The sequence below is a fragment of the Mastigoproctus giganteus genome, chromosome 5 (genome assembly GCF_048544385.1).
Source record: "Mastigoproctus giganteus isolate SK-2022 chromosome 5, ASM4854438v1, whole genome shotgun sequence".
In the NCBI taxonomy this organism is placed as follows: domain Eukaryota; kingdom Metazoa; phylum Arthropoda; class Arachnida; order Uropygi; family Thelyphonidae; genus Mastigoproctus; species Mastigoproctus giganteus.
This window is the reverse complement of record NC_143579.1, coordinates 175,966,368-175,992,430: the sequence shown is the minus strand read 5'-3', so window position 1 is coordinate 175,992,430 and position 26,063 is coordinate 175,966,368. Positions and strand designations below refer to the sequence as shown.

The 26,063-nt window shown below is 37.3% G+C and overlaps 1 protein-coding gene across 1 annotated transcript in view; it reads right to left on the bottom strand.

Moving 5' to 3' along the window:
- Positions 1-6,606: 6,606 nt before the first annotated feature.
- LOC150085866 (matrix metalloproteinase-2-like) overlaps positions 6,607-26,063 on the bottom strand; it is a 426,755-nt gene continuing 407,298 nt past the window's right edge. The window contains exon 8 of the mRNA XM_090373545.1: positions 6,607-7,125. Coding sequence (XP_090229671.1) covers positions 6,875-7,125 — 251 coding nt within the window. The 3' untranslated portion in view covers positions 6,607-6,874. The remainder of the gene's footprint in view (positions 7,126-26,063) is intronic.

The window sequence follows — 26,063 nt, the reverse complement described above, 5'->3', positions numbered from 1 at the left end:
TTATTCTTGCACATTGTGTTTCCAAGGCACTACAGTGACATGAGAACATCATCTGAAGAAAATGTTTCTCTCAGCATTTCAAAAGAAACATGCACATGGATTGAACTACATTCAATTCCATCAGAAAATTCTGCACCCCATCATGCTAAGGTGCAAATTTTTTTTTTTTTTTTTTTTTTTCTAGAAAATAAAATACTTGTCTGATCTTGCACCTAGTGGCTTTTGGCTGTTTTCAACAATGAAGGACTGTGGCAGTACTTTTCCTTGCTGACAAGCAGCTGCTTCAACCATTCACCAATGGACTAAATGTGCCTCCAAACAATCACAGCTTGGAAGAAGGGGTCTGAAAATGCATGCTCCCCTAGGAGATTATGTTGAAAAATGATGTTCTGTATTTTGTATATTTTATGAGAAATAAATCTGGAGAAATTAGAACTCGAAAGCACCTCATTTATCTCAAAATGAAACTTTAGTCCCATCATGCTGAGCCTATATTATTAAATATGAGATCAACACTGAGTCAGTGTGCAGGGTCGATGAGATCCTGACAATATTTCAGAAATTTGTGCTTCATATTCTCCATCCACACAGCTGAAACTCCTAATAACTATTTTTTTTTTTTTTTTTTTTTTTCTCCACTGAAAATTCCAGATATCTGTTAATTATCATACAGTTATGAAAAATTCATGAATTACATTAAAGCTAATTATGTGTATGTGTTTACTAGCATATGTCATGTACAGTTACTGATAGCAAGCTCGCTCTACTGCTGCTTTCATTCCTCCGATCAGTAACACTCTTTGTCACATTAATACATTGTCTAGAATCAAACTTTTATCTGCATACTTCACATTTCACAGTGAGCACTGACAGGCTAGTGGTTAATTGCATGGTTTGAATGCAATTAAAAACCATGTTGAAGCATGGTTTTTCAATTTGCATTTTGCTCACAGACAGATCTAAAGGAAGTTTTAATATAATTTCAAAATTAATTAAAATGTGCTTTTTAATATAAAATGTGGATTATTCCATATTTTATATTAAAATCTTTTCTGAACACAACTCTATTCAGAAAAGATTGAAAATAAAGGTGTCATCAAAAATTGAACAAGTTTGAATTATTTTTTGCTGATTTTTCAAATTCCACATACACAGAGAATTTCAATTCTGCACGACTGATTACAGATTAATATCATACTGTGTCTACAGAATTTACATTTCACAGTAAGCTATGGCAACCTTGTATATCAGGATTATACAAGTTTGTCCAGTATGCATACATTTGGCATAGCAATACCTCAAATATGCTTAGAGTTACTTTTGCCTACTTCATGTCTGACATATATCACGTATGTCAGACATGATGTAGGCAAAGAACAGCACACTATTCTTATAATTTGCTGCCACTATAAATTAAAAACAAGCTTCATAGATGTTTACTCCATGATTAAGTTAATTTAATTAATTAAATAATTTTCATTTGCTACATCAGAGAAACCAATAATAATAACATTTTGATTGTATTTTTTAGAATTTTCAGTCACTGCCCCCCTTCAGATGCCATGCTTGCATGGCATCTGAATGCAAGGTGAACATCTGTATTTCTATTAGCTGTTCACATTCAGCCAGTGAAATAAAAGCATTATGGCAAGATTAGACACTTGTCGCTGGCATCTCACGGGTAGCACGTGGGAATAGGAGTTGCTGACAAGAAAGGTAGATGCTTTTGCTCACCTGGCATCTGTTAAACACCAAACAAAAATTTTATGTCTCATAATTCATAGTATATTGAAATAAAAACAAAAATTACTGTATAACCAGTTAAAGAATATTGGTGGGGAAAGGTACATGGGAAGATTTCATTTTATTTCCAGATTTAAAAAAATAATACAATTTTTTTAAAAAATGGCATCTGTCAGATGCCATCCTAGCAGAAGGTTAAGTAAATATCAGAGATGGATGTCAGTTGATAGAAAAAGCCAGCGATCCAGGTGTTAAAGCATCTGCAGTAACTGATCAAAACATTAACACTGTTTTTCAAGAGGGCATGAAGATTACCCTATGACTGAGGAACTTTGCTGGTCTAGTCATGCTGATCATGTATCTCAAGACAAAAATATGTGCATTGAGATCTGTTTGGAGATGAAAAAAAATAGTCACAAAGGGGTTTTCCCCCCCTCATCTCCAAAAAAAACAATGTTTTTCAAGAACTCGGGTTTCTTGAAAAACGTAAGCAATGAGCCCTGCCTACACTGCTATAATCCAGAGAGCAAACAGCAGAGCTCCATATGAGTCTCAAAACTTCTCCAAAGCCAGAGAAAGCAAAGGTGATGGTAAGGTTATGGCCATAACTCTGTTTGACATCACTAGAAATTTGGAGAATGGCTAGTCAGGATAGGGATATTTACATCAAAATTTGGATGTACGTCACATTAAAGTAACTAAATTAAAAAATTATGATTCTTTTTAGAACAGCTTTTGTATTTCATGTATATAAAATAAAGCTGTCCAGAGTGAAGCATGTGAAAATTTGATATTCCTATCTGTGCACACAAGAACTGAAAAATCTGCAAAAAATAATTCAAAATTATTCATTTTTGTTTATGCAGTCTTTATTTTAAATCTTTTCTGAACAAAACTGTGAAAAAATCCATATCTATCTATACATTAAAAAAGTTTTCCTCCTAATGGGAGAAGAGAGTGAGGCAATTACATCACTACAAATGCAATTAATTATTGACAACTGCCTCCATAACATTCACCAACCTCATGCACGTGATTCGCTGTCTAACATTTGATGTTCCATTGTAACATTTTTTGTATATTAATGAATATTGTATATTTGTAAATACTGTAATTTAGTATTTTGTAAATATTTTAAATATTTGTATAGTTTGTAAATATTTCAGTTAAATATTTTAGTCCTACTCTTTCGGATGCAACAATATTCCTCATGTATTATGGAACCCCGAAGCATTTTGTAAATATTTTAAATATTTGTATAGTTTGTAAATATTTCAGTTAAATATTTTAGTCCTACTCTTTCAGATGCAACAATATTCCTCATGTATTATGGAACCCGAAGCAAAAGGCTTTTCCTAAGTGACCTATGTAAACTCAGGTAAATAATCACATATAGTATACACTGGTAGGTACTTTGATGAAAGCCAGGAAGACGGTGATAATTGACAAGTGAAGGCAGTTCCCTTTTATGATTGTCTTGTGTCATCGAGGAGGGGGGGCTTAGCTTAGATAGGGTGTTTATCCCTCCATCCCATTATTTTGAAATGGGAAAACGAGTTCTCAATTTAAAAACAGCGGCAAATGTGGGGAAAAACCCCTAGGCATATCAACCTAGGACAGGGATTGGCAACCTTTTTTAAGTGAAGAGCCATTTTTGGGATCTAATTAAAAAAAAAAAAAAAAAAAAAAAAATCCGAAGAGCCACACCTCAGCTCAAGCTGGGATAAGGGGGGAGTTTTTTAAGAAATGGAATAGAGTGGGAAGGTGTTTTATTAAAAAAAATATATTTTTTGATATATTATTTATTAATACTGAAAAAACGTAACAAACATCCAATTAAGTATGAATTAATGTGACTTTTGCTGCTGAACTTCTTGAGTGAGTCTCCAACATCAGGTGAGTATGCCGTAATTTTCATCTTTAAACATGCCAAGAAACTCGCATTGTTCAGACAATTTCTTGATTTATTTTTAATATACTGTAGTTCATGTTCAAAAATATTTGCTCGCAGAAATATGCGCTTGTTGTAAATGTGGGCTAAAAGTTAAAGAGCCACAATTACATGTACAAAGCACCGCATGCAACTCGTGAGCCGCAGGTTGCCAACCCCTGACCTAGGAGGACAGTGGGCGGGGAAAGCAGTGGCATTTGCCAATCACTGCTTTATTCCTGTCCGTTTGTCGAAATATGGGAGTCACAACTTATCAATCACTGCTTTCCCACTGTTTTGCTTGTCGCCATGTTGGAGGGTGTACTCCGTTACGGAGTTTTACTGTGATATTTATTCGACCTTGAGAATGATGCACACTACAAATGCACAAGTAAATAATTACATAGGTCATTTCCTGATTAGCTATTGACCAGTGCATTTCGACAGGTGTGTCTTTTACGTAGAAAAGATTTGACTTACTCCGTAATATTTACATTTTACGCAGAAAAGTGTGGGCGAGCAAAGCCCCCTATTTCTATATTAAAAACACTTATTTTTAATTTTTGAAATTAAAACTCCCTTTAGACTTGTTAGTGAGTGGATGTCAATTTAAAAACCATGTGCTACAATGAACACTGCAATTAGATGCCAGCCTGTCAATAACAGGAGCACTTTTGCATGAAACACGTGTATCAACAGTTTGAGTCCAGACAATGCATCAATGTCACGTAGCCAGAGAGCATTACCAATTGGAGGAAAGTGCATGGCAGTACAGTGAGCTTGCCATTGAGAACTAGGTATGACATGCCAATCAACACATGCATATAATTAGGTTTAACTTAATCATGAATTTTTCTTACTTGTCTGATAATTAACAGATATTTCTGGAATTTCAGAGAATAAAAGAAAACATTTTCAAAAACAGCTATGAGGAGTTTCAGCTGTTTGGACAGAGTACAAATTGAATATTGTCGGGGTTGAATCAACCCCGTGCGACTGAATTAGGATTAAGATGCATGTTCTAAATATCCCTATGTTGCTGTATTAGGTCAGTTTGATAAAACAAGTTATGCCTGACCTATACATTTCCTGTCAATTTTACACATTCCAAGGTTAATTTGTCTCCAGCTGCAAAAAACCTTGCACGCATCAATGTGAAATCAGTAAATGGCACTGACTTCTTCTCATCAACAACCAAATGGTTGTTGATGATCAGAAGTGCAAGTGATGAATCCAGTTTCCCACAAAAAACTACAAAGAAATTGAATCTGCTGTACCTTCAGTTCTGAATAGCTTTTTTTCCCTTTTTTTTTTTTTTTTTTTTAAAGAGGTGTCTTGCGGTATCAACATATGTCCAATATTTATTTGTTTTTCAGCTATCTCTAAGTTGAAGAACTTCATAAAACTGTTATTTTAAAAATATTCTTTGTATAAATAGAATTTACCTAAATTCTTGTAGCAATTTATAAAAGTACATTATCATTTACTAACTTCTACATTTATATAGCACTGAAATCTTATTAAAAATAAAGCCTTTTAAAATAAAAATAAGAATTTTTAATTCTTTTATAGTATCACCAAACAGTTCATATAATGAAAAGCATAGGCTAATAGACATCAATGTCTGTGCAGTTTACTAATTCAGCAAACCCTCAATTTGACAGACTAATAGAGAGGGAGAAGTTGTGTCCGTTAAAGCAGAATGACATTAAATCTAAAGTTTTTCTTTTTCTAGATCATTTGAAATGCCACATAACTGATGATATAAAAACCCACTTACTCTGCATAGGTATAGGTATGTATTAGAAACAGTGAACTAAAAGTGAAACAGGGAAAAAAAAAAAAAAAAAACTTTTTTACTGTTTAGTCACTAGAAAGATAATTTATTGTGAGTATTTAGTGGGGCCTGGAAAAACTGTATTCAGTGTCAGAGATTGAGAACCTATGCACGATTTCATTAGCACACGCAGAATATAATCTGCTACTCACCCCCCTCCATTAAATCAATGTCTATAAAATCACGGGTTTACTCTATATAATGGCTTAGTATTTCATATTAAAGGAATCTTGAACTAGACAGTAATACAGATATTTGTGAGAATCAAAAAATGCCATAATTTAAATTCAGTAGTACTACTATGGTGAATAAAAAATTAAAGAAAACAGGGAAGTTCAATTTAGCATAAAATTACTTAAGTTTCATTCAATGAACTAGCATCAAAAGGTAAGATCTGCATATAAAATTGAATTTTTTTTTTTTTTTACTCAGAGGGAGAGAAGCATCAGCTAACACACAAATTAACTACTATCATAAAAAAAAGTGCAGAAGTAACTAAGGACTTCAATAAAAGTAAGCTAACTTTTTTTTTTTTTTTTGTTTTTTTTTTTTTACTGCAATACCCCATTTCAGTTATTTTTGGAATCTAATGCTCATTTAAATGTCAACTGTGGAAGATATTGGAATTTAAAATGTGACTTAAAATTTTAAGACAGAAGAGACTGGTCTGGTCCTTGTAATCTCTTGCTTAACTTCTTATGAAAGAATATTTCAAAATAGCTAACTGTCACTTTATGCATATATTCAAATAAATTTGCTCAGAGAAATAATAAAATATTATCGCGTCTGCAGTCTATCATAATTATAGTATAGTTCATAGTACTATAAAAACAAAGCATTAGGTAGAGGAAAAACAAACTGTTTCTTGTGCATACAATTTCATATATATACATACAAAGTATATTTTAGTATGAGATTCAAAATATATTAGACATGATAAAAAATAAAGGGACACAATAGAACTGTATAATTCAATATACAACTTTCTATAGCCATCAGAACCCAAATCTCGTGTAATTTGATAGTCTATAAATTGTCCATCCTGAAAACACAACATAATAAAATACATAAACAAAAAAAAAAAAAAAGGACTAGACACCTAAAAAGGCAGCCTCCATAGATCCCAACACCTTGTATGAAGTGCCTCCTGTGGTTATGGGGGAATAACAAGATTTGACTGCAGTTACTACTCTGCTCTTTGTAATCTCTTACCTAATCATTCAGAATGTTGTCTCCAAATAGCCAGTTATTGTCATATGGATATCCAAAGCTGAAATTCTTAAAAGAAACAGTAACACTTTCAATAATTAACAGTTGTCGTCATCATATTTCTTGTGTCACTTTAAGAAAAAATGTTCACACTCTCATAAACATTTCAACTGATGATAGAAATTTAAGGTAAACACAACTGCAAGCATCCACCATTCCAGCTTTGCCACAGATACCCTATTGGAAATATCGAAAATGTTTGTCACTCCAGTCTCTGAAAGTCTCTCCTTTCGACTAGGACACCCAAACCAGAAATGATTAGCATCTCCAGGCATGTTGTCATGAACACGCATTTTGAGATCATTAAATTCCCAAAAGTGCTTTCCTTTAAAAAAGTATGTTTGACCTGAAATAAAAAGAACAAGATTAACAGGATATTATACAGCTTCTTTTCACTATATTAGATAAAAAGAGAAGAACAATATCATCAAACCCTCCTTGCAATTGGCAGTAGGAGATACCTCTGATGCCCAGAATTGGCTGTGTATTCCCCATTTAATTTGACCACTAGTATTATTACATTCAGCAAAAAAAAAAAAAAAAAAAACTTGCACTAAACATTTACCCATATTAAGTGCTTATATATTTTGAATAAAATACATAAACACTTTGTTTGTATGATAAATAAACATACTATACTGTGTTGCTTTTTCATACTCTAGATCAGCAGTTCTCATGACATATTTTTGTTGCTGCAGATGTGGCCACCGCAACTTGTGGCCACAGTCGTTCAGATTTCTATAATTTTACTATAAACAAACCAATAGTTACTTTTAAAATTGAATTATTTGATGATAAACCTGTGTAATAGATAACTGATATTAATACATAAACTTACCAAAAATAACACAAAAGCAAGCATTAGCAGAGGCATTTGATGCAAGAAAGCAAGCTTATGCAGCAAAAAAAAAAAAAAAAAAAAAAAAAACCACTTCCACTTCACCCCTCTGTTCGTTCGAAATACCTGTCCAGCTGAGCTTTAAACTTATTTAGGCTATCAACTTCCACGACAAGGGATGGAAGTCTGTTCCACCAACCAACCACCCGCTGGCTAAAGGCAAATTTCCGCATGTCTATCCTACATGTCTTTCCTCAATTTGAATTTATGCCCTCTCAGGTGATTATTCTGAGCAAGAGGAAGAATCCCATCAGCAAGAGGAAGAATCCCATTGAGCATGCTCAAACCATTCAAGGCTTTATACACCTCTATCAGTTCACCTCGCTGGTGCCTAGTCTCCAGACACTGTAATTTGCAAAACTTAAGCCTTTCTTCGTAAGAGCACCCCTTTGTTCCATTCACTAATCTTGTAGCCCTTCTCTGCACTCGTTCCAGCATCTCTACATCCTTCTTGAAATGAGGCCTCCAGACCTGTATACAGTACTCTAGGTGTGGCCTGACCATTGCCTTATACAAGGGAATAATCACCTCCTTATCCCTGCTAGAAAAATTCCTATATATCATTGACAAAACACCATGAGCTACTCTTGCAGCCCGTCTGCACTGCTCAGAGAACTTCATATCTGCCTACACAACCATCCCCAGGTCCCTTTCATTCTCTGCCACTGTCAGTGTAGTACCACAGAGTTGATACGTTGCTCTGGGGTTGCTGTTTCCCATGTGTAGTACTTTATATTTGTCCCTTTCATTCTCTGCCACTGTCAGTGTAGTACCACAGAGTTGATACGTTGCTCTGGGGTTGCTGTTTCCCATGTGTAGTACTTTATATTTGTCAATGTTAAACTTCATTTGCCATCTCTCAGCCCATCTGCTCAACCTTTCCAGATCCTGTTGCAGCAGCATAGTGTCAGTAGTGTCCTTGACAACCGTGCCTACCTTTGTATTGTCTGCAAACTTGGACATTAAGCTTGATATACCATCATCAATATCATTTATAAATACAGAAAACAATAATGGACCCAACACTGAGCCCTGAGGGACTCCACTAATAACATTAGTCCACGACGAGCAGTGTCCATTGATTACCACTCTGTCTTCTCCCCCTCAGCCACCCCTTTATCCACAGCAGCAATTTGCCTCCAATGTCACACTGCTCCAATTTGTGCAGCAGTCTTCCATGTGCAACAGTATCAAAAGCCTTTCTAAGATCCAAGTATATAATATCAAAGTTATTCCCTGCATCCAGTTCCTTTGTGACTGCATCATAGTATCCAATCAAATTGGTCAGGCAAGACTTCCCCTTAACAAAACCATGCTGTTTCCGAGCTATAACTGAAGTCTTGCTAGATGATCCTGCAGTGCTTCTTTAACTAGTGCCTCCATTAATTTTCCTGGAACAGAAGTTAAACTCACAGGTCTATAATTACTTGTGTCAGCCTTTGATCCTCCTTTGTGAATTGGGGTCACATTTGCACATCTCCATTCTGTGGGTACCTCCCCTCAGTCCAAGGAAGCTCTCATAATTATGGCTAAGGGTTTGCTTACTTCCTCTGCTGCCTCCTTTAATATAACTGGATAGATCCCATCCACCCCGGGTGCCTTTCTTGTGTTTATCTTCAACAATCAACAAAAAGATTCTCTAGCTTACTGTAGAGTTGAATACACCTCTGGCATTCCCCTCGCTAAATAACTCCTCATGTGTGAATGTCGATGCAAAATATTCATTTAGTTTGTTAGCTACCTGAGCAGGATCATCAACAGTTGACCCATCGATATCAAGTGGACCAATCTGATTCATCCCCTTCCTTCTAGAGTTTACATAAGTAAAGAACTCTTTGCTGTTTTTCTTTGCATCCCTTGCAATCTACCTTCACCTGCCTAACCTCCTTTGTAACTTGGTTACAGATCAACTTGTATCTATCATAGGCTTCTGTGTCATGCGTTAATTTGTATGTATCCCATGCATGTTTCTTCTCTGCCATATGCCTCATTAGTTCATCTGACATCCATTTAGGCCTAAACCTTGAACAATATTTCTTAGTTGGTATGTAAAGCCTAGTAGCTTCCAAGATAAATTCTTTGAATGCTTCCCATTTTGCATTTGCTGTTGGTAACATCATCAGTTGGTCCCACTGTATAGAATTTAAATACTGTCTCAGTCCATCGTAGTCGCCTTTACAAAAGCAATAACCCTTCCCTTTACCCCTAATGGTAGTTACCTCTTTGAGTAAATCCCACTTCAGCACACTGTGATCATTGCCACCTAGTGGTTCATTTATCTGCAGATTCTTAATGCATGAAGAATCACTGCTGATAATCAAATCAAGAGTATTCCTCCCTCTAGTTGCCTCCCGAACATGCTGATGTAGAAAACAATCATCCAATAAATCCACAAAAGCCTTGCTGTGTGTGAGTGACCAGCCCCCAAATTCCAGTCAATATCTGGGAAATTAAAATCTCCCATTATAAGACTCTCTGATTTACTGGCCCACTATTTCCCTGTACAGTTCCTTATTATACTCATCAGAGTCATTAGGCCTATAACACACTCCTACTCTCAATTTTGATCTCCCAATGCTTATGTCACACCAAACTGATTCGACACTGCACTGTCCAGCGATGTCCACTGGCTTCACTTACTTGGATTTTATGTATTTCTTAACTAACAGCATAACCCCTCCTCCCTTCCTATCCAGTCTATCCTTTCTGTAGATGTTGTACTCCCCAAATTCCAGTTCTGCATTCCTTATATCTGTGTGACACCACGTCTCTGATATCCCAACAATATCTGCCTTTGATGTTTTGAGCAATACCTCAAATTCATCAAATTTATTTACTAAACTCCTAGCATTGGTGTACACGCAAGTATACATGCACCTATTTCTATTCTTAGCTACCCTAACACAACCCATGTGTTTACTTGTACCGCAATGACTCCCAGCAGTCTCTGAAATATCCTGCATCTTGTTTTTCAGGCTTCTGCTCATTCCAATAGAAGTAGTGCAAGAATCTCTTTCACCTCTGCCAGTGGCTACTGTTAATCTATTCGTCTTTGTCTCCCCCCAAGCTAGCAGTTTTTTGACCCACCTAACACTGCCTCGATAGCATCAGCAAATATTCTTGCACCCTTTCTATTTAAGTGTATCCCATCCCTGTAGAAGCAATCTCTCCTGTTAACAAGTACAGTCCAGGCTGAAAAAATTCCACCCCTTGAGCCTTGCACAATCTTTCCAGGGCCGAATTGATCGACAAGGCTCTCATCATATACTCCCTCCTATCGTGTCTGGGCAGAATTGCAGACACTTTCAAATTCAACCCTATTTCATGGCTTTTTTTCAACAGTGACCTGTACTTGTTAAGAAATTCTGCCGTTCTCCTACTCTTGATATCATTAATGCCAACGTGTACAACTATATCACCTTTTGTACCCTTAAAAGATGATATCTGCTCTACAACGTCATCAACCTTTGCCCCTGGCAGACATACCTTGGTCCTGTTCATTTATACCCTATAGTACATATTTCTCAAGTGGTAACATATAATTCCTAACTGATTGCATTTGTGTTGGAATTTAAGTTTTGTAAAATTATTCTAATAGGGGTTTCAGAAAATAAATGAATGTTTTGTAATCAGGCTATAATATTTTTCCATTTATATTTCTTATTTAATAAGTACTTAATAAGTCAAGACTATAAACATAATTGAAAATACCTAAAAATCACAATGGTTAATAGTACAAGTAATAACCACATAAAAAAGCATATGTTTTATTACATATAACTTAAAAGGAAAATCGGACACATTCCTCAAAGCAAGATGTATTGCTGACTGAAAGTTTTGGTCAGTAATTTTATTTTGGAATTTGTTTTTAAATGAAATGAAGTGTGCTAAATGATCTTTCACACAACTGTTGTTGAAAATACACTTAAAATTAATATATTGAAATAAGAGAAACTTCTTTATGATGCTGAGTGTTGATACAGATCATACCAAAAACTTTCTACTATGGTATTTTATCATAAAAAAAAAAATGTATACACTTGCTGGTCTCTGTCTTGTGCAAACTTCATGTTGCTCCAATTGGTTCCTATCCCATGAAAGCCTGTTTCATTTTTAGGAAATTGTTATGATCAATCTCTAGAGATGGTATTTGTGAAAAAGTTACTCTTGAAATTTATCTTCCAATCCATCACACAATGTTTAAAGATACATTATTATTTTGTTTTATTTCAGTCTTAGTGGCTAGTGATTTATATGAAAGGACACTTGAAAAAAATGTAGAGGTCATCATTTATTTTTACTTGAATGATTATATCAGCAGTAGTATTTTTGAATCTCTTGATTATCAAAAGTGAATCAATAATTGTCAAATGTCTATTTTGAATTTGACAATTTACAGAACTAAGCTGTGATAAAAAAAAAAAAAAAAAAAGTCTTAAAAATAAGATGCAACCACAAATGGAATGTAATTCTAGCATTAAATAATTATATATTTAGAGGTCAAGGCCATTACTACAGTATCATAAAATTCATAATCTCTGCACACTTGAATCAAAACTTAACCAGCGGATATGACTTGTAGTTAAGTATAACAATCGAAAATTATTTTAAGAATGCTGTTAGTATTTATCACATTTAATCTTCTTTACTGTTGAATCTATATTGTGCAATGATTATGTAAACAAGCACTTCTTGATGGACAAAACAATGTAGATGAAATATAGAACTTTTATAGTCATTGTTAAGAAGGCTATTATTAAGAAATTTCAATACACTGCTTTTTTGGCTCTTCATCACAGCAGCACCTTCTGCACTAACAGCACCAAGATTTCTAATTGAAATGCCAAGAATATGGAAGTTTATTTTACTGCATTGTAAATATTTCTGGCATTCTTTTAGAGAAATTAAGTAATCAGGGTACTCTACTGCAACAAGAACTAGTAAAATTAGGTCGATGGGCTAAGAAATATCAGTTTAAGGTTAACATTGACAAAATGCAAGGTACTGCATATGGGTAACAGTAATCCCAGAATAACATACCAACTGTCTGTGATACTTCACTCGGGGAAGTGGAAAACGTCAGTTATGAAATTCTCTGAGTAGAGCAGACAAGGTTACCAGGACAGCTCATGGGGTTTTTGTTAATGATATACAGGGTGAGCATAAAGTCTTTCCCTGACTAAGAAAAATTATAACTTAAAAACTATGCTAGATAGAAACTTGCACCTTGTGTCATAACGAAGACCAATGCTTAGAGTTTTTTGCATTGTACAGTTGCACAATCTGTGAATGATCTAGGTAGTGCTGCAATCGTCAGTATCAAAATGGTGTCGATGAAGGAGAAAGCTTAGTGTGTTTTGTGGTTTCATGAAACAAAATCGCCGGTTACAGTTCAGCGAAACTTTAAAAGAGAGTATGGGCAAGATCCACCAGATGTTAAAAACATGAGGTTGGTATGCAAAGTTTAAAGAGACTGGCAGTGTTGGGGACCTTAAAAGAAATGGTAGGCCTAGTGTGAGTGAAGAGACTGTTGATGCTGTGCATGATGCTTTTGAACGCAGTCCTCAGAAGTAAAATCGTCGTTTAGCAAGGGAACTTGGCATACCTCAGAGGACAGCGGTTAAAATTTTGCACATTTGGGGTTTGTTTGTATGCATATAAAGTGCAAATTGTTCAAGCCTTGGAGTAAGACGATCATCCCTGATGTGCTGCTTTTGTTACAGAGATTCTGCAGCAAATTGATGAAAACAATGATTACCTTAAGTGTGTTTGTTTTTCTGATGATGCTACCTTCCACACATCAGGGAAGGTAAATCAACACAATGTCTGTATTTCGGGATCAGAGAAACCACGTGTTAGCATTAGTAGAGGCATATGATTCAAGAAAGCAAGCTTATGCAGCATCAGCCAAAAAAAAAAAAAAAAAAAAAAACCACTTCCACTTCACCCCTCCGTTCATTCGAAATACCTGTCCAGCTGAGCCTAAAATTTATTTAGGCTATCAACTTCCACAACAAGGGATGGAAGTCTGTTCCACCAACCAACTACCCGCTGGCTAAAGGCAAATTTCAGCACATCTATCCTACATCTGTCTTTCCTCAATTTGAATTTATGCCCTCTCAGGTGATTATTCTGAGCAGGAGGCAGAGTCCCATCAGCATTGAGCATGCTCAAACCATTCAAGGCTTTATACACCTCTATCAGATCACCTCGCCAGCAGCGCCTCCGTAGCCAGGTGGGCAGGAGCAGCAGTGCGTAGCACACGCTTCTTGATTAGACTGGGGTCCGAGCCCATCACCAGCAAATACGGAGGATGCGGAAAGGTCAGGAAATGACCACCGCATATCCTGGAACAATATGGCCTTAGTTGCTAATGCTCCTAAAAAAAAAAAAAAAAAATCCTCGCCAGTGCCTAGTCTCTAGACACTGTAATTTGCAAAACTTAAGCCTTTCTTTGTAAGAGCAACCCATTGTTCCATTCACTAATCTTGTTGCCCATTTCTGTACTCGTTCCAGCAGCTCTACATCCCTCTTGAAATGAGGCCTCCAGACCTGTATACAGTATTCAAGGTGTGGCCTGACCATTGCCTTATACAAGGGAATAATCACCTCCTTATCCCTGCTAGAAAAATTCCTGTATATCACTGATAAGACACCATGACCTACTCTTGCAGCCCATCTGCACTGCTCAGAGAACTTCATATCTGCCTGCACAATTACCCCCAGGTCCTTTTCATTCTCTACCACTGTCAGTCTAGTACCACAGAGTTGATACGTTGCTCTGGGGTTGCTGTTTCCCATGTGTAGTACTTTACATTTGCCAATGTTAAACTTCATTTGCCACCTCTCAGCCCATCTGCTCAACCTTTCCAGATCCTGTTGCAGCAGCATAGCATCAGTAGTGTCCTTAACAACCCTGCCAACCTTTGAATCGTCTGCAAACTTGGACATTAAGCTTGATATACCATCATCAATATTATTTATAAATACAGAAAACAATAATGGACCCAACACTGAACCCTGAGGGACTCCACTAATAACAGTCCATGATGAGCAGTGTCCATTGATTACCACTCTCTGTCTTCTCCCCCTCAACCACCTCTTTATCCATAGCAGCAATTTGCCTCCAATGTCACACTGCTCCAATTTGTGCAGCAGTCTTCCATGTGCAACAGTATTAAAAGCCTTTCTAAGATCCAAGTATATAATATCAAAGTTATTCCCTGCATCCAGTTCTTTTGTGACTGCATCATAGTATCCAATCAAATTGGTCAGGCAAGACTTCCCCTTAACAAAACCATGCTATGTTCGCGCTATAACTGAAATCTTGTCTAGATGATCCTGCAGTGCTTCTTTAACCAGCGTCTCCATTAATTTTCCTGGAACAGAAGTCAAACTCACAGGTCTATAATTACTTGTGTCAGCCTTTGATCCTCCTTTGTGAATTGGGGTCACATTTGCACATCTCCAGTCTATAGATACCTCCCCTCAGTCCAAGGAAGCTCTCATAATTATGGCTAAGGGTTTGCTTACTTCCTTTGCTACCTCCTTTAATATAACTGGATAGATCCCATCCACCCCAGGTGCCTTTCTTGTGTTTATCTTCAACAATTTCTCCTTCACTTTACTCTCAGTTATTACAAGATTATCTAGCTTACTGCCAGAGTTGAATACACCTCTGGCATTCCCCTCGCTGAATAACTTCTCATGTGTGAATGTGGATGCAAAATATTCATTTAGTTTGTTAGCTACCTGAGCAGGATCATCAACAGTTGAACCATCGATATCAAGTGGACCAATCTGATTCATCCCCTTTCTTCTAGAGTTTACATAAGTAAAGAACTCTTTGCTGTTTTTCTTTGCATCCCTTGCCAAAAATTTCTCGTAATCTGCCTTCGCCTACCTAACCTCCTTTGTAACTTGGTTACAGATGAACTTATATCTGTCATAGGCTTCTGTGTCACGTGTTAATTTATATGTATCCCATGCATTTTTCTTCTCTGCCATATGTCTCATTAGTTCATCTGACATCCATTTAGGCCTAAACCTTCAACAATATTTCTTAGTTGGTATGTAAAGCCTAGTAGCTTCCAAGATAAGTTCTTTGAATGCTTCCCATTTTGAATTTGCTGTTGTCAACATCATCAGTTGGTCCCACTCTATAAAATTTAAATACTGTTTCAGACCATCGTAGTCGCCTTTACGAAAGCAATAACCCTTCCCTTTACCCCTGATGATAGTTACCTCTTTGAGTAAATCCCACTTCAGCACATTGTGATTACTGCCACCTAGTGGTTCCTCTATCTGCAGATTCTTAATGCATGAAGAATCACTACTGATAATCAAATCAAGAGTATTACTCCCTCTAGTTGACTCCCGAACATGCTGATGTAGAAAACAATCATCCAATAAATCCACAAAAGCCTTGTTAGTGTGTGAGTGACCAACCCACAAATTCCAGTCAATATCTGGGAAATTAAAATCCCCCATTATAAGACTCTCTGATGTACTGGCCCACTCTATTTCCCTGTACAGTTTCTTATTATACTCATCAGAGTCATTGGGCCTATAGCACACTCCTACTCTCAATTTTGATCTCCCAATGCTTATGTCACACCGAACTGACTCGACACTGCACTGTCCAGCGATGTCGACTGGCTTCACTTCCTTGGATTTTTTGTGTTTCTTAACTAATAGCATAACCCCTCTTCCCTTCCTATCCTGTCTGTCCTTTCAGTAGACTTTGTACTCCCCAAATTCCAGTTCTGCATTCCTTATATCTGTGTGACACCACGTCTCTGATATCCCAACAATATCCGCCTTTGATGCTTTGAGCAATACCTCAAATTCATCAAATTTATTTACCAAACTCCTAGCATTGGTGTACAAGCAAGTATACATGCACCTGTTCTTTTTCTTAGCTATCCTAACACAACCCATGTGCTTACTTGTACCACAATGACTCCCAGCAGTCTCTGAAATATCCTGCATCTTGTTTTCCAGGCTTCCTGCTCATTCCAATAGAAGCAGTGCAAGAATCACTTTCACCTCTGCCAGTGGCTACTGTTAATCTATTATTCCTTGTATCCCCCCCCAAGCTAGCAGATTTCCGACCCACCTAACAACGCCTCGATAGCATCAGCAAATATTCTTGCACCCTTTCTATTAAATGTATCCCATCCCTGTTGAAGCAGTCCCTTGTCCCTTCTGTTAAGAAGTATAGACCAGGCTGAAAAATATTCTACCCCTTGCACAATCTTTCCAGGGCTGAATTGATTGACAAGGCTCTCATCATATACTCTTGCCTATCGTGTCTGGGCAGAATTGCAGACACTTTCAAATTCAACCCTAATTCACGGCTTTTTTTCAACAGTGACCTGTACTTGTTAAGTAATTCCGCCGGTCTCCTACTCTTAATATCATTAGTGCCAACGTATGTGCCCTTAAAAGATGATATCCGCTCTACAACGTCATCAACCTTTGCCCCTGGCAGACATACCCTGGTCCTGTTCCACCTATCCTTTTTACAAAGCATGTTTCCCTGACAATAGAGTCACCAACAACTACTAGTTCCTGTGGGACCAGTGCATTCTGCCTTGGGGGTTGCCGCTGTTTTGCATGTTGTTTTTGAGAAAGAGAGGGACAGCCCTAAAGTGAATGTTTGGTGCGACGTAATGCACAACAAGGTTATTGGACCATTTTTTTTTGCTGAGCGCACCATTTCAGCAAATGTTTACTTCGACATGTTGGAGCAATGCGTTGTACCTCAGAAGAGTTTCAGCCGTGGGTAATTTTCCAACAAGATGGTGCACCGCCAAATTGCGGTTTAGTTGTTAGCAAGTTTCTGGATGCTACGTTTCCTAACCGATGGATTGGGAGGGATGGTCCAACACCATGGCCAGCCCATTCACTGGACATTACCCCTCTTGACTTTTTTTTATGGAGGTATATTAAGGACAAAGTGTATTCAACTCCAGTTCTTGTTACTGAAATTTTAAAGGTGAGGATAACGTATGCTTTCGCAACAGTTACTGAAGAGATGTTGGAGAAAACATGGAGAGAAATTGAGTATCGACTAGATATTCTCCAGGCAACAAACAGAGCATACGTAGAAGTATACTGACGAGGTAAAAAACTTTTTGAGTTGAGGTAAAATTTGTAAAAAACTGTATGTTTGTACCCAGCATAGTTCTTGTGTAATAAATGTTTGAAATCAGGGAAAGACTTTATGCTCACCCTGTACAGAATGCCTCATGTTTGAGAGGCAACCAGAGAGGTTAATACTCTTAATCTGGTTATCAGCAGTGATCATTCGTGCATCAAGAATTTGCAGATAATGGAACCACTACATGGCAGTGATCACAGTGTACTGATGTGGGATTTACTTAAAGATATAATTACCATCAGGGGTAAAGAAAAGGGTTTTTGCTTCCATAAAGGTGAGTAAAATAGTCTCAGACAGCTTTTGTCGATGATTTTTTTCTACAGTAGCATGTCCGAGAGGCAATTATAGGAAGTAATACTCTTGATCTAATTATCAGCAGCGATTCTTCATGCATTAAGAATCTGCAGATGAGTGAACCACTAGGTGGCAGTGATCAGTGTGATGTGGGATTTACTTAAAGATGTAACTACCATCAAAGGTAAAGGGAAGGGTTTTTGCTTTCGTAAAAGTGACTACAGTGGTCTCAGATGGTTTTTAAATTCTGTACAGTGGGTTTAACTGATAATGTTACTAACAGAAAATTCTAAGTGGGAAGCATTCAAGGAATTAATTATGGAAGCTACTAGATTTTTCATACCGATTAAGAAATATTGTTCAAGGTTTAGGCCTAAATGGTTATCAAATGAACTAATGAGACTCGTGACAGAGAAGAAAAATGTATGGGATGCATATAAATTATCAGGCGACACAGAAACCTATGGCAGATATAAGCTAGTCTGCAATCAAGTTACAAAGGAGGTTAGGCAGATTACAAGAAATCTTTGGCAAAGGATGCTAAGAAAAACAGCAAGGATTTCTTTACTTATATAAACTCTAAAAGGAAGGGGATGAATCTGATTGGTCCACTTGATATTGATGGTCCTGCTCAGATAGCAAACAAACTGAATGAGTATTTAGCATCTACATTCACACATGAGGAGTTATTAAAGTTTGAAAATGCCAGAAGGTTAAATTGTAGCAGGTTGCTTAATGATTTTGTAATAACTGAGAGCAAAGTGGGGGAGAAATTGTTGAAATTAAACATAAGAAAGGCACCTGGGGTGGATGGGATCTATCCAGCTATATTAAAGGAGGTGGCAAAGGAAGTAAGCAAACCCTTAGCCATAATTATGAGAGCATTCTTGGACTCAGGGGAGGTCCCCATGGACTGGAGATGTGCAAATGTATCCCCAATTCACAAAGGGGGATCGAAGGGTGACACTAGTAATTACAGACCAGTTAGTTTAACTTCTGTTCCAGGTAAAATAATGGAGTCACTGGTTAAAGATGCATTGCAGGATCATCTAGACTAGACTGCAGAAATAATTCAGACACAGCATGGGTTTGTTAAGGGAAAGTCTTGTCTGACAAATTTGATTGATTATTATGATGTGGTTACAAAGGAACTGGATGCAAAAAATAATTTTGATATTATATACTTGGATTTCAGGAAAGCTTTTGACACTGTTGTGCATGGAAAAGACTACTGTACAAATTGGAGCAAAATGGTATTAATGGTAAGTTGCTACAATGTATAAAAGGATGGTTGAGTGGGAGAAGACAAGAGGGTGGTAATCAATGGGTGCTGCTCTTCGTGGACTAATGTTATTAATGGAGTCCCATAGGGTTCGGTGTTGAGTCCACTGTTGTTTTGTATATTTATCAATGATATTGATGAAGGTATATCAGGCTTAGTGTCGAATTTTGCAGATGATACAAAGGTTGGCAGGGTTGTTAATGACAGTGTGCTACTGCAACAGGATCTAGAAAATTTGGGCAGATGGGATGAGAAGTGGCAACTAAAGTTTAACTTTGACAAATGCAAAGTACTGCATATGGGTAGAAATAACCCCAGAGAAACGTACCAACTGTGTGGTACTACACTTAAGTTGGTAGAAAATGAAAAAGACCTCGGAGTAATTGTGCAGTCAGATATGAAGTTTTCTGAGCAATGCAGACAGGCTGCCAGGCAGGTCATGGGGTTTTGTCAATGATATATAGGAATTTTGCTAGCAGGGAAAAGGAGGTGATTGTCCCTCTGTATAAGGCAATGGTCAGGCCACGCCTTGATTACTGCGTACAGGTCTGGAAGCCTCATTTTAGGAAGGATGTAGATTTGCTTGAGTGTGTACAGAGAAGGGCAACAAGATTGGTGAGGGGAATGAAATAATCCTCTTACCAAGAGAGGCTTAAGTTCTGCAACTTGCAGTGGCTGGAAACTAGGCACCTGCGCGGTGAACTGATTGAGGTGTATAAGGCCTTGAATGGGTTTATCACGCTGGATTCTGATGGGATTCTTCCACTTGTTCAGATTACAAACCTAAGGTGGCATAAATTCAAATTAAGAAAAGACAGGTGTAGAATAGATGTGCGGAAATTTGCCTTTAGCCAGCGCGTGGTTAATTGCTGGAACAAACTTCCATCTGTCGTTGTGGAAGTTGATAGGTTGAATAAATTTAAGGAGGAACTGGACAAACGTTAGAGGGAATGGTTGTGTGAATTTTTTTTTTTTTTTTTGGCTGATGCTGCATAAGCTCATACACCTGCTTTCTTGCATCACATGCCACTACTACTACTACAGCACACAGCATCTGAATGCCTCAATTTATGAAGGATGTAGATCTGCTGGAACAGGTGCATAGGAAGGCAACCAGATTGGTGAAGGGAACAAAAGGGTGCTCTTACCAAAAAAGCCTTCAGTTCAGCAAATTGTAGCATCTGAAGTCTAGATGCCTACAGAGAGATCTGATGGAGGTGTTGAAGGCCTTGAATGGATTGAGTAAGCTAAATGTTTATGAAATTTTTCCTCTTTTTGAGTCAATACACGAGGGAGCATAAATTCAAGTTGACGAAGGATGATCTTAGAGGGGAACAAACATTCTGTGTCTTATCAGATACTCAGTCAAAAACACTGATGGATCCAATATCTTTCTATTTCAGAAGATTTAGGAGAAGTCCGGTTGGCCTGCCTCCCTAAAATCCACTCATGCACACCTTCTCGATGTGCATGAGCTCTATTACCCTATTATGTCACTTAGGTGGCAATGAACGTGTAGAGTGGTTCTCTTCAAGACGCCTGGTCAGCATGAAGAGGAAAAGACCAAACCCTCCATCACATGACAGCACAATAAAACAAATGGCCCTCAGTCCCCAGAAACTTTCACTCCCCCCCCTCTTACGGCAGCGAGAGGATCAGAGTGAAGCAGAGGGTGCTTCTTAGCACCCTCTGCTTCACTCTGTAATACCAGGCTGCCATGCACGGAAACTGAACTTCGCCTCTTACAATGTAAGATCACTCATCGGTGAAGAGAGGATATTAGAGCTGGAAAAGGAATTAGAAAATGTGAATTGGAATATCATCGGTTTGGTTAAAACAAGAAAAAGAAATGAATCACTTATAAGTTTATCAATTGGAAATCTGCTGTACACCAATCGAAAGAGTGAAAGGAGCATAGGTGGAGTTGGCTTTCTGGTCCATAAAGATATAAAAAACAACACTGTGGAATTCAAAAGTACATCACCAAAGGTGTCAAGACTACTACTCAGGATTTCTAAGAGGTACAAGTTAAAGGTTATAATGATTTATGCACCAATGTCGAGCCATGATGATGAAGAGGTTGAAGAAATGTACACCAAAATTGAGTCTTCTAGATGAGCAGAAAACTCACTCCACTATCATTATGGGGTACTTCAATGCTAAGGTTGGAAAGAGACAAAACAGCACAGAAAGGAGATAAACTATAGGAAATTTTGGAATTGGAAAGACTTGTGGAATTTGCAGTATCTTGAGAAATGTTGGTAATGAACACTTTTTTCAAGAAAAGTGTGAACAGAAAGTGGACATGGAAGAGCCCAAATGGATTAACAACTAATGAAATAGACTTCATCCTCGCTAACAAAAGATAATACGTGATGATGTTACCGTCCTGAACAAGGTGAATGTTGGAAGTGATCACAGAATGGTAAGATGCATACTTGATGTAAGAAAAGAAAGGAAAAAAAACTGACTCGAGTAAATAATATGAAGGTCTTTGAGATAACCGAAGAGAAGAAAAAGCAGTATGTACTGGAACTTAAGAACAAGTTTGAGCTTCTGCTCAGGACCAAGATATCGACAAGGAATACTACAACTTTCTGAAAGTGATAAAGCCCAAGAAACCTAGAGGTAAAAATAAGTCAAACAAAACTAGTCATAATGAAACGAAGACGATAAATGAAGAGCAAGATAAACACTGACAGGAAGAAAATTGAGTATACTGAGTTATGCAAAGCCATTAGAAAGAGACTCAGAGAGGAGATAAGAATATTTAACACAAGAAAAGTAGAACAAGCATTAATGGGAAACAAAGGACTTAAATCAGTAGCTATGAGCAGTAATACAGAAAGACAAACCTTCCTGATGAGGTAGAACATGCATTGAAGAAAATGAAGAATCAGAAAGCCCCAGGGGAAGATGAAGTTACTGTAGAGTTGTTAAAATTGGGAAGAAGAGGCATGACACAGAAACTGGCAAGACTCTTCACAAAATGCATTAGAAAAGGCGTGATACCCAAGGAATGGAATAATGCAATCATAGTTTTGCTGCATAAGAGAGGAGGTAAATCAGAAATTGGAAATTAGCAAGAGATTAACCAAAAGAGCAAGCTGGCTTTAGGACATGATTCTCAGCTATTGATCACCTTCATGTAATATCACAGCTAATGGAGAAAGCAAATGAATATAAAACACCATTATGCCTGGGATTTGTGGATTATGAAAAGGCATTTGACTCCATACGAAACATTGCCTATCTTAAAGGCAATGTTTTGGTGCCCGAAACATTGCCTTTGAAGAAAATTTATGAGAATGCTACCTCCTTTATTAGACCAGACAAAGACAGTAGCAAATTTAAAATTGAGAAAGGAATTCAACAAGGAGAGAAATTTAAGAGAGAAGTAGCAAATTTAAAATTGAGAAAGGAATTCAACAAGGAGAGACAATATCTCCAAAGTTGTTTACTGCTGCCCTTGAGGAAGCTTTCAGAAGATTAGACTGGTTGCAGAAAGGAGTCAATGTGAATGGAGAGTACCGAAACCATTTATGATTTGCAGATGACATTGTGATCATAAGCCATGATCCTAAACAATTAGAGGAAAATCTTAATCAGTTATGCAGAGTTTGTAAGGATTTCGGACTAAAGATGAATATGGCTAAAATAAAAGTAATGATGAACAAGTAAGCCATAGAAAGGGATATCATTGGAGGAGTAGAAATTGAAAAAGTGTATTCATCTTATATAGTATAAGTCATTAGCTGTAACAATGATAAATGGCTGGAAGTCAAGAGAAGAATAAATTTTAGGATGGGTAGCGGCCTTTGTGAACATGGGACCTTTACACCTCGTGCTGCCGACAGAGGACGACCAAGATCTACAACTCCTAAAGTAGAGGAGGAGATTTTGGATATTATGCATGCCACTCCTGGAATCAGCACACGCAGAATAGCAATGCAACTGGCTGTTCAACATTCAACTATTTGGAGAGTGTTGTGAGAACACCAACATATCCTTACCATCTGCAACGGGTACAGGTCTTGTCACCAGCAGATTACCCTGCGCAAGTAATGTTCTGCCAGTGGTTCTTGCAGCAGTGTGGTACAACTCCTCACTTTCCTGCCTTAGTGATATTCACAGATGAAGCACAGTTCACACAAGACGGAATCCAAAACTTTCACAATCAGCATGTATGGGCTTAGGAAAACCCACATGCAATTCTTCCATCACATCACCAACAGCAGTTCAGCCTTAACATCTGGGTGGGTGTTTTTTGGTGATAAGTTATTTGGGCCCCATGTACTTCCAAACACACTCACAGGGCAGGCGTACAGAAACTTTCTGGAAAACAACATGCCTGATTTCTTGGATGACACACCACTGATCATTCGTCAATAAACACACTTCCTGCACGATGGCACTCCCACACATTTCAGCCACCTAGCCCGCAATTACCTGAATCAAAGGTTTCCTGGTCAGTGGATAGGTAGAGGTGGACCAACTGCCTCACCTCCATGCTCACCTGATTTAAACCCACTAGATTTCTTGTGGGGCCATTTAAAGTCATTGGAATATTAAAAAATATACAGAGGTACTAAGTAAACATCAATTATAGATTACCACAAAATTAAAAAGATACTGTACATCTTTTTATAATGAAATAAACATATAAATTTAAAAAAATAATAAGTTTAAGTAACTTAAACCCAAATTACGTGGCACCCCTGGAATGTTGTTGCAACACCCCGATTGAAAACCACTGGCTGGCCTAGAGGTAAGAGGGCTCCAAGAAATTACCAGGATAACATCCCCCAAATCAAAAGCACTGCTGCCACCTACTTGTTTCTGTTGAACCAAGACAGTGATTCCTCTCCACAGGTTGTCACCATACCATCCGTCTACCATACAGCACAACAGGGAACTTGATTTATTTCAAAAGGCAACTTTTTCCCAGTCATCAATATTCCAACAACGTCATTCAGATGCAAACTTTAGGCATCATTGGCAGTGGATGGCTGCAAGCATCAGTACCTTGTTAGATGCTTACTCCAGAGGTCCATATGGCAAAGGATTTGTTGGATCATGACCTTGGAAACACCTCTGATCTTCCCCTAGTTAACACATTCACTGTCTTTATGCATATATGCAAAACTGGGAAAAGGTCCAATCTTCCAGACTTTGCAGACTTCTAAAAGTAAAATGACACTAGGGGTGAAGTGCTGCAACTAAATGCACCCAAGCACTGTGTCATCTGTCTACAAGAATGTCTACTTGTAACACGTACAAGTAGACATTCTTAAGTAGTTAACAAACGAGTGCCATAAACATACGAAATTAACAACCTCTCAGTATTTGCACATTGATTGAATACTTTGTAGTAATGCTTGGCTTTTGTAGACTTTTTTTTTACTTTATAGATTTGGTACTTAGTTTTATTTGTTCTTTGGTTGTGTTGATGTTAGTTTATGTACACAAATAAATTTTTTTATAAAGTTTTAAGATTTCTTATAATTTACAGCTCAGAACAAAAGTAAGTGTTCGCTTTTATCCACGAATACCAAACTTTTAATTTTCAACCATTATGTTTGAATTTCAGAATGCTGGGGATGTTGAATTTTTTTAACATTCCAAAAATTACAGCACACTAAACAGGTTCTCTCACATTTAGGTGTAACTTTGAAGGGTGGTGTGATTATTATTACTAGCCACAGTGCAAGGAAGCCTAAGGCTTATGCTGCACCAGCCAAAAAAGAAGTTATCCTGCGAGAGAGAGAGAGAGAAGTAGAAGGGAATCACCAAGGAAGAAAAGAATGATGTGAGCCCTGTGATCATTTGGCTTTAAAAACTAAGTATGATTCTGCCTGTTTTTAGCAACAGTGCATATATGTCAATCAAGTTTCATTTTATCATGTTTTGGAAGGAGGAATATTTTTCTTTGTGAATTTCTAAGATTGTTTCATCCTAGTTAGTGTCATCTGAATTGGGTCAGATGCTTTCAATTTTACACTTCATGATGGGTATAGGAACTAGTATATCATAGAACTATAAATGAGATATTGTTGGCAAAATCTGTCATGTGCTACTTTGGCAACCTTTGTTGAAATGAGAGTACAGCTGAAGCCCAATCTACTGCCGATATGACTGGAGGGAGAGAGACTGTTTGCACTGCTTTTGACTCATATTTTTAAACTGCAACTGCATAGCTATGCGTCAGTAATGTTTGTGTTCAGCATTATTTGTTTCCTTGATTTCTGATAGGTTATTTTGTGTTCTACTTTACACTTTTGGACCTTTTCCCCAAAACTGGGAAAAGGTCCAATCTTCCAGACTTTGCAGGCTTCTAAAAGTAAACTGAATTTGCAGTTTCAACAATGCATGGTTTGTATAGTACAGTCCATTTTTGCCAAGGCATTGGATCTGCAATTAGGACAAACTATATATTCAACATCTAATGGGATTGGGGACTATTGTCCAATCCCATAGTTGTTGATTATGATCATGTGATCATAATTTAGGAACATGGGCAGGAAGAATTACATAAATTCAAAGCATATCTAAATCAGTGGTCTCCAAAGTAGGGTGCTTGAGACAATCCATGATCAACTGTATTTATTTTTTAATTATAGAAAGATTTTAGAAAATAAAATATAA